This window comes from Haliotis cracherodii, unplaced genomic scaffold (genome assembly GCF_022045235.1).
Source record: "Haliotis cracherodii isolate W230 unplaced genomic scaffold, xgHalCrac1.p SCAF_10, whole genome shotgun sequence".
NCBI classification, from domain to species: Eukaryota; Metazoa; Mollusca; class Gastropoda; order Lepetellida; family Haliotidae; genus Haliotis; species Haliotis cracherodii.
Window position 1 is genome coordinate 57776302 of NW_027266265.1, and position 10403 is coordinate 57786704.

At 41.6% G+C, this 10403-nt stretch overlaps 1 protein-coding gene across 1 annotated transcript; it reads right to left on the reverse strand.

Annotated features, from left to right (window-relative positions):
* Positions 1 to 5334: 5334 nt before the first annotated feature.
* Positions 5335 to 10196, reverse strand: LOC139452945 (uncharacterized). The gene is made up of 4 exons (XM_071234568.1): positions 10130 to 10196; positions 8855 to 9056; positions 7894 to 8269; positions 5335 to 5987 (listed from the first exon to the last, which is right to left on the reverse strand). The coding sequence occupies exons 1-4, from the start codon at positions 10170 to 10172 to the stop codon at positions 5406 to 5408; spliced, it is 1203 nt and encodes a 400-aa protein (XP_071090669.1). The 5' UTR covers positions 10173 to 10196; the 3' UTR covers positions 5335 to 5405.
* Between the last annotated feature and the right edge of the window lie 207 nt (positions 10197 to 10403).

Here is a 10403-nt window from a genome sequence, read left to right on the forward strand (position 1 = left end):
TTGCATTTTGAAGTGCCTCTATTATGTAAATTGGAGTGCCTCGATTAAGTATATTTGAGTGCCGCTATTGTATATATTGGAGTGCCTCTATCGGGTATATTGGAGAGTCTCTATCGTGCATTTTCAAGTGCCTCCATTGTGTATATTGGAGAGTCTCTATCGTGTATATTGGAGTGTCTCTATCGTGTATATTGGAGTGCCTCTATTGTGTATATTGGAGTGCCTCTATCGTGTATATTGGAGTGCCTCTATCGTGTACATTGGAGAGTCTCTATTGTGTGTATTGGAGTGCCTCTATCGTGTATATTGGAGTGCCTCTATCGTGTATATTAGAGAGTCTCTATTGTGTATATTGGAGTGCCTCTATCGTGTATATTGGAGAGCCTCTATCGTGCATTTTGGAGTACCTTTATCGTGTATATTGGAGTGCCTCTATCGTGCATATATTGGCGTGTCTCTATCGTGTATATTGGAGTGTCTCTATCGTGCATTTTCAAGTGCCTCCATTATGTATATTGGAGAGTCTCTATCGTGTATATTGGAGTGTCTCTATCGTGTATATTGGAGTGCCTCTATTGTGTATATTGGAGTGCCTCTATCGTGTATATTGGAGTGCCTCTATCATGTACATTGGAGAGTCTCTATTGTGTGTATTGGAGTGCCTCTATCGTGTATATTAGAGAGTCTCTATTGTGTATATTGGAGTGCCTCTATCGTGTATATTGGAGAGCCTCTATCGTGTACATTGGAGAGTCTCTATTGTGTGTATTGGAGTGCCTCTATCGTGTATATTGGAGTGCCCCTATCGTGCATTTTGGAGTGCCTCTATCGTGTATATTGGAGAGTCTCTATCGTGTATATCGGAGTGCCTCCATTGTGTATATTGGAGTGCCTCTATTGTGTTTATTGGAGTGCCTCTATTGTGTATAATGGAATTCCTTTATGGTGTATATTGGAATAACGATTTCGTGTATATTAGAGTGCCCCTATCGTGTATATTGCAATACATTGCTTATGTATATTGGGATTCCTCTATGATGTATATTGGAATGACGAAGTCGTGTATATTGGAAAGACGATGTCATGTATATTGCAATATCTTGCTTATGTATATTGGAATGACGCCGTCGTGATTACTGGAATATCTCTGCCGTGTATATCTCTGCCTTCATCATCATTCGAGGACACGTAGTGTATAGACTAGACTGATGTCGACCAATAAAGTATATGAATCGTTTCAAATATGTTCTACCTATACCGTAAACTACGGTTATAACGCGACTCAAAGGGAGCACTAATTTTAGTTCGTTATAACTGTAGTTCGGTATAAGCATATAAACAAAATATATACAGCAAATGGCTGGGACTAAAAAGTAAGTTCGTTATATCGGTAAGTTCGTTATAAGATTTGTCGTTATAAACATAGTTTTCTGTACTTAGATATTTCCTATATATCGATGGCGTCTTGGATTTCACATTCTTAATTGAAACTATGTAATACATAGTACTCGATGTCAGTGCATTTGTAAGACGTCATCTTCCCACCAAATACTCCACTCCTGTATCTAAAACAAACCGGTTACGTGCACATACTCATTGGCTATAAAAATACCTTTTAGCAATGTCGCAAGTAAGAATAAAACGCCGGCGTTTGCCTCCAAATGACGACAACGCGTTATTGAAGTATGGATCTATCAGCGGAAATAACCACCTCCTGTATATTAAGTAACTTTTGAAAGTTGAAACCCACGCACGCGACTGAAACTATAACCAAGAATCCCACTTTAATAGGAGGAAATAGCTGGCACCGGGCTGGCGAAATCTGTCTTTTTGACGAAGTAGGGCGAAACGTTTCATGTTGGCAGCGATTACTACTATTGTCACACGTGACACGTGACACGAGACGAGTTCACGTTTACATTTACAATTCAGATACGAAGTAGACAATTTATGAATAACAACTTCTTTACTAATAATAAATAATTTTTTTATTTATTTAAAAGAAATGATATTTTTGTTTGTTGTTTAATGCCACACTCATCAATGTTCCAGCTATATGACAGTGGTCTGCAAATAATTGAATCCAGACCAGAGAATACAGTGATTGACATCATGCGCATCTATCCACGCAATTAGGATACGATAACATGTATCAACTAAGTCAGCGAGCCTGACCACCCTAGCAGTCGCCTCTTACGACAAGCATGGTCGCCTTTTACGGCAAGCATGGGTTGCCGATGACCCATTCTTCCCCAGATCTTCACGGGTCTTTTATAAAAGAAGATTGTAGTTATCTATAAATTGTATCTACTTTGCCATCCGTCAACCTCTAAGAAATACTTATCAAACAATTTTTTTAGACACGAGGTGAAGGGAAAGTAACATACGTAAAGATCTCAGTGGACCCAATACTGACCTCCATTGTATAGAATTCGTCCATGTGAATAGAAGAGGGTTTCTGGGAGGGGGAGGATAATATTTACTAGATTATGGCGTAGTAAGAAATATTTAACTTCCATCTCAAACCACATTTGCTTAAAAATCGTTGTTTTTTCCACATGTATGCGTTTATGTCAATTACGACCCTCACCAAACATTATCGTCATTTGTAAGTATTTGTTTTCCTTTCTCGATAATTTGATGTCGTCGAATAATAAAGTGTTTACCCAGCTGTCTTGGCCGACGTAACAGCTGATCGCCAGCGCAAGCCATGGCCCATGTTATCCTTTCTCCTTACTCGCCAGGCAGTCAACAGGAAAACTATCCACGTTCAAGTGGGCGTGCTTAACCCGAGGTGTGAATGACCACTTCGCCAAACCCTAAAGTTGATCGTAACGGAAAATGAAAAATGCCGCAGGTTTTGATTACAACAAACGTTTTCGATAACACAAGCTATGTTTATACTTACGGGCGGACCCGGAGGACGTCGTACGTTTCAGCCTTTTTCTGTAGCTTGTTTTCTGTTTTTGACTTAATCGTAGTGTTTTAAGATTTAAAAGTCAAACATGTACTGAAGAGAAGAGTTGGCGACAATAATAAAAGCAACACAATCCTTTCCATCGCAACAAGAAAGGCACTGGCGGAATAGCCTAATTGAAGCGAAGGAGTAGCACCCGTGAAGATCCGGGTTAGAATAGGTCTTCAGCAACCAATGCTTGCCGTAAAAGGCGACTATGCTTGTCGTAAGAGTCGACTAATGGGATCGGGTGGTCTGGCTCGCTGACTTGGTTGATGCATGTTATTGTATCCCAGTAGCGTAGATCGCTGCTTATGATGTCAATCACTGGATTGTCACTACAGACTGCCGTCATATAGTTGGAATATTGCTGAGTGATGCATTAAACTACGAACAAACACAAGAGACGAGCTAAGTGAAGAGATAGGTTAGCAGAAGACAGGGCTAACTGAACAGATGGCTAGTAGAAGAGAACTCACTCAAGACCTAAGTGAAGAAATGGGCTACCACAGGAGAACGACCAAGTAAAGAGATGGGTTAGTTCAAGAGAACAACCAAGTAAAGAGATGGGTTAGTTCAAGAGAACAACCAAGTAAAGAGATGGGTTAGTTCAAGAGAACGACCAAGTAAAGAGATGGGTTAGCACATGAGAACGACCAAGTGAAGAGATGGGTTAGTTCAAGAGAACGACCAAGTAAAGAGATGGGTTAGTTCAAGAGAACGACCAAGTAAAGAGATGGGTTAGCACAAGAAAACGACCAAGTAAAGAGATGGGTTAGTTCAAGAGAACGACCAAGTAAAGAGATGGGTTAGCACAAGAGAACGACCAAGTAAAGAGATGGGTTAGTTCAAGAGAACGACCAAGTAAAGATATGTGTTAGTACAAGAGAACGACCAAGTAAAGAGATGGGTTAGCACAGGAGAACGACCAAGTAAAGAGATGGGCTAGCACAAGAGAACGACCAAGTAAAGAGATGTGTTAGCACAAGAGAACGACCAAGTAAAGAGATGGGTTACTTCAAGAGAACGACCAAGTAAAGAGATGGGTTAGCACAAGAGAACGACCAAGTGAAGAGATAGGTTAGTTCAAGAGAACGACCAAGTAAAGAGATGTGTTAGCACAAGAGAACGACCAAGTAAAGAGATGGGCTAGCACAAGAGAACGAGTGTAAAGAACGGCGCGGTGTCGAGAAGGATAAAGAGTTTTCTCAAGGATTAAATCGGAAACAGATTAAATCTTAGAAATAGCTATCAAAGTTATCAGATTTGTTCATGTTTGACTTACCCACATTGAGAGAACCTGGGATAAAGAAGAAAGGATTAAACGCGTCAACAGGGATGATATTAGTTTTTTTATGTGACCTTTGTCCATTTATCGAACGATTTGACCCAAGCTGATTGTGTAGAGAGTTCTTGGTGAAGATAGCACAAACATCTGGGAAAATCTCATTGTGTGTTGCAGAAATGCTTATGGTTAGATGTCCACTTCATTCTACGTTTTTACTCCATTGTCATTCCTCATCTTCTTGATCATGAATGATTGCCTATGATTTTTTGCTGCTTTTAGCAATAGTCCAGCAATATCAAGGCGGCAGAAACCACATATGGGCTTCACACATTTTACTCATATGGGAAAGCGAACCCCGGTCTTCGGAATGATGAGCGAACGCTTTAACCCCAAGTCTAACGCCTTCCCGCCCTCTTATTCATTATCAAAATTTATAAGTGTAGTGGTTACTCATATGCATATCTTCGATAACTTTCACAACAACATTTCAGTTCTCAGTCACTTTCAATTGGTATCACCCAGTGTGTAGCAGAACCTAAATATCCATTGTTATCATACCTAAGTTACCGAAAAATACATGGAAATCTGTCGTAACATTAAGTAACACAGTTAGCCAAACCTAAAATTCTGAGTGCTATTCATTTGAAATATATATAATTTAGATTGAAACATATAATCTTTGAAATGCATTTAGATGTGATTCAGATAAGGAAGAGAATATATGGATGTCAACTTCTTTATTTTGAGGAACGCAACTTTTCGTAAAAAACGCTTACTCCTTCATCAGGTGAAATGATTTCACCCGATGAAGGAGTAAGCATATATAATAACGAGTTCTATAAAAATGTGTTGTAAATAAAATACACCTGAATATGCACCCGTGAAGATCCGGGTTAGAATAAGTCTTCAGCACCCCAATCTTGCAGTAAAAGGCGACTATGCTTGTCATGAGAGGCGACTAACGGGATTGGGTGGTCGTCAGTAATGGCAACATCGATCCGGACGTTCAGGACCCAGGAAACGCTTTATATGAATAGAAAATGAAGAAATAGCAATAGAAAAAAACAATTTAAATTTTAAATATGCAATCATGTTTTAATTGGACACCACCTGTGTGATCTAGAGGTTGGTTGTCACGTTAAATGGAGAAGGAGGTTACCGTTATACGAGAGTATTCTGCAACCTCCTCATACAGTCAGCCACCATGTCGACATTGCCTACACATATGTACGTCACATAGGCCAGGTGTCTCGGGCTGGCGTCGGGGAAAGGCCGCTTTCTGAATACGACGTGCATAGAATTGGTCTTGTTGGCGAAGTTGCCGTCGTGTTGGCCAGTGAGGTAGTACATGAACATGTCAGTGTCCTGTCCGTCTGGAGCATACACACCCAGGGCATACTTGTGATCAGGGGTTGTGTAGATGGGCGGCCAGGTACTCTTTGTATGTGGCTGCAGTTGGTGGTTCTCGGGATTATAGTTCAGAAGGTTGGTGAAGTTAGCAGTCAAGTACACTGCTGGAGCGACCAGATTGATGAAGTCGTATTTAGGCCATTTACCCGCAATCTCAAACCCGGATTCATACTTGATGCAATAGTCGACTCCAGCACAGCCGATGGTGACGACCTTGGAGAAGGCGTGGTTGTAGGTGTCGACTGTGTTGACGGCTGGGGAGCCCCGCATACACACTCGCGTCCTGTTGTTCACCTCGTGACCGCCAGCTCGGATCCAGAAGGCAGGATATACCTGTGACAAGGGGGCGTTGACTTAAAGTTAAACAAGTGTTGACAAATAAACAATTTTAAAACATTAAACACGCCAATCTTAACTTTTAAATGTGTGACTGAATTTATTATCCGACGCTTTTGGCAATATTCCAGCAATATCACGGCTTGGGACATTGTACCCATGTAAGGAATCGAACCCGCGACTTCGGCGTAGCGGTGGAACGCTTTAACAACTAGGCTACCCAACCGCCCAATATGAACAGTCGCATCAAGAAAACCGTGAAGAACATGTACAATGTACAGTTACAGTGACATGTCTGTACTGATATCCGAGTGAGTGAGTGAGTGAGTGAGTGAGTGAGTGAGTGAGTACTGCCTCATGATCATCAGTAATCTTGCAGCTATTGAGTACTGATATCCGAATTGATGCGAGAATCGTGAACCGTCAATCATTTCCTTAAATAAACGAAACATATATGTATTTATCAAATGTCCAATTAAATCCACGCTACATTTAAGATATATAATCTATAACGGAATAGTTGGTTTGTGTACCATCGTGATTGTGCGATAGGCGAATGTTACTGAAAGAATATTAGAACACCTTATTAAAGATGGGTTTCCAGGCGTTGACTTTTATGCTTTTAATCTTTGTCTGGTAACGTATCGGGGGTCAGGTATGTATTATTTGTTTTGTCTGAAGATAGAACAAAATACTGAGATGCAGTTGCGTGACAACACAGACAGTATGACGATTTTTATCTTACCTAACAACCAAGACAATGCGGTAGTTTATGCCTTATCTGACTACTAACATAATGTGTTGCTTTATGTCTTACCTGGCAACTTAGACAAGGTGGTGGTTTATGTCCTACCTGACAACCCAGACACTTTTGTGGTTTATGTCCTTCCTGGAAGCCCACACAAATATGGTGGTTATGTCTTAGCTGACCACCAAGACGATATGGTGGTCTATGTCCTACCTGACAACCCAGACAATATGGTGGTTTATGTCCTACCTGACAACCCAGACAATATGGTGGTTTATGTCCTACCTGACAACACATACAATATGGTGGTTTATGTCCTACCTGACAACACATACAATATGGTGGTTTATGTCCTACCTGACAACCCAGACAATATGGTGGTTTATGTCCTACCTGACAACACATACAATATGGTGGTTTATGTCCTACCTGACAACCCAGACAATATGGTGGTTTATGTCCTACCTGACAACACATACAATATGGTGGTTTATGTCCTACCTGACAACACATACAATATGGTGGTTTATGTCCTACCTGACAACACATACAAGATGGTGGTTTATGTCCTACCTGACTATACACATACAATATGGTGGTTTATGTCCTACCTGACAACCCAGACAATATGGTGGTTTATGTCCTACCTGACAACCCAGACAATATGGTGGTTTATGTCCTACCTGACAACCCAGACAATATGGTGGTTTATGTCCTACCTGACAACACATACAAGATGGTGGTTTATGTCCTACCTGACTATACACATACAATATGGTGGTTTATGTCCTACCTGACAACCCAGACAATATGGTGGTTTATGTCCTACCTGACAACACATACAATATGGTGGTTTATGTCCTACCTGACAACACATACAATATGGTGGTTTATGTCCTACCTGACAACACATACAAGATGGTGGTTTATGTCCTACCTGACAACACATACAAGATGGTGGTTTATGTCCTACCTGACAACACATACAATATGGTGGTTTATGTCCTACCTGACAACACATACAATATGGTGGTTTATGTCCTACCTGACTACACATACAAGATGGTGGTTTATGTCCTACCTGACTACACATACAAGATGGTTGTATATATGTCCTACCTGACTACACATACAATATTGTGGTTAATGTCTCACCTTTGATGTCATCACGTTGGCGTTGACTGTAATATTTTGCAGGACAGACTTCGTGGTAGGCGACTTATAATCGCTGGCCCCTCCAGCCTCGGTTGGGTTGAAACATTCACCGTATGGTATAGCATTGATGGTAGTCTGAATCTCTCGCCCATGGTCCCATGCATTGATGAATTCCTTCTTGCCCCAGACCAGACTGTCTATTGCGCCTCCCATGCGTGCAGAGGCGCCGATGAAGAGGTGGCCGACTGACATGGTGTAGCGCCCGTTGTAGCCGCCCAACACGTACCCCTGCAGATGCTCGTACTGCCCAAACTCCAGGAAGTGTTTGATGGCTGCTTTGTAATCCTGTCCAAAAGCCCGGGAGATCTCAGCATTCCTAGAGTGAGTGAGTGAGTGAGTGAGTGAGTGAGTGAGTCAGCGAGTATGTTTATACCCCGTCTTAGTCACATCCTAGCAAAACATCGGTTGGGGACTCAATAAATGAGCTTCGAGAATCGGGAATCGAAGTCGGGTCTTACGCGTGGCAAATGAAGCTTATCCCATTGGCTAAACCATTTCCCCCCGACACGCCTAGATCAGCAGTACCTTGTAGTGACACACACAGCTAAACCATTCCCTGTAATGTCAGAAGAAATTACAGAAAGTGTTAAGGATGAATAATAAATAAAATATCTGCCTGACAATAGTATTCTTCTTTCCATTACTTCATGATAAACTGAAGATCTGCCTAAGAGGTGTTTTTTTTGTGTCTGGAAATAATGATATCAACTCCTTGCTTAATGCTACTTTCAAAATTTAAATTACATGATCACGTAATTGAAATTTATATATATACATATGTGTGTGTGTCTGTGTAAAACTCTGCGTGTCGTTACCAGGTACCGCTGGTTGGTCTCGGCGTGTAGTGGCGATGGTGGAGACTATGGGTAAATATACAACTGTTATAGTGAACTATGTGTACCTCTTCAGATACTGCTTGGAGTGGAACTGCCCAGACCCCTGTCTTCCCTCATCCATGCCATGGTTCAGCCAGTGATCCTTGGCGATCTGGGGTGTGGCCAGCTGACCAAGGTCGCTGTACGCGTTGACGTAAAACACAGGGTCAAACACCAGCGGGTGGGCGTAGTCGGGGTGGAACACATGTGATCCAAAGTGGACATCTCCTGCGTGCAATGATGTAGTGATGTAGTCCAAAGAAGCAAGTTAGGTTTCATGTATGATTATTATATTATGAATGTTATGAGTAGTATTTAAATAGGGATCCAGCTGTAGATGCAGTCTACTAACAACTCGACCAGAGATACAAGACTTAAAACAGGAGCAACGATCCAGGACATAGGTCAATCAGACCCGGCTACACTTGTGACAAGCATGAGGTACTTGGGTACCATTCTGGGCCGGTATCTCCTCACGGGCAATGTTAGCTTTCGGAAGTATAACTGGAGAGCAAGACAGCAGCTATTGCACGAACCGATCTGATTCATTAATTAATATGGTTACACGACTGTATTATGTGCCTGAAGATCATATATGTGGGTATAAGACTACAAGAGGAGGCAACCGTGAAGGCTCCGATACGGAATGTTGTGGACCACGAATTCACAAGTCAGACACACTTCCACGGCGTTTTGCGAATGTTCGGTGTTAGTCATCTGATCGTGCAGCACGCTCCTTCATGAACAAACACTTTCGGGAAGAGTGCCACAAAGTACACTTGGAAGGGGACACTGATGGTGAACGTAACTAGAAATAAGGGGCCAACATAGTACACTTTGAAAGGGACACTGATGGTGAACGTAACTAGAAATAAGGGGCCAACATAGTACACACTGGCCGCATGTCGCCATGCTAAACTTTGTACATTAAATCAAATTGAAAGTCTCGATTGTGGTCGGGAACAGCACACTGATAGAGACCCAGGTCTATCTGTTGTCGTACATGGCAAATGGATACAGCTGGATAGAACAGTGTCAGTGGTACATATGTGCATAACTAACAAAGAACGCTTTAATACGTGAATTGTGCTTGTTGGTTTAACAGCGTGTTAATCTTGACAGTAACGTTTGGTTTTACGAATAGAAAAAGTGCGGATTTAGTTTATTACCACCTACTACTACAAATAACAATAATGAGCCTAACCAGCCTGACAATGTCAGAATCACATGAACCCTCTTTGCTGCATTTATTTATTTATTTTAATCTGTAACGAAAAATAATAAGTCATATGCAGATTTACCCGTGGCTCCAACAAGCAGCAGTAACACCATCCATGGAGCCATGTTGCTGTAAACTGTCTGTCTATCTTGGGTCTACCGTGAGAAGCAGGTCAGATTCGCACAGACTTCAGGCTTGGTGACAACACTATCTAGCAGTGATCTTAAATTCTTTCATGGCGTTTCCAGTGTCACGCATTTGTTTCATTGTTTATGTTTAATGTGTATTGAGTGACCCGGTTGTCTTAAGTACAGAATTGTCTGCCTGGGCCGTGACTGGGGCTTGCTTATCTTCAT

Coding starts and splice junctions, on each gene's coding strand:
- LOC139452945 (XM_071234568.1), bottom strand. CDS start 10,172: ATGGCTCCATGGATGGTGTTACTGCTGCTTGTTGGAGCCACGG. Junction 8,270..8,854: donor TCCAAGCAGTATCTGAAGAG/GTACACATAGTT, acceptor CACTCACTCTAG/GAATGCTGAGATCTCCCGGG. Junction 5,988..7,893: donor CCAACGTGATGACATCAAAG/GTGAGACATTAA, acceptor CCCTTGTCACAG/GTATATCCTGCCTTCTGGAT.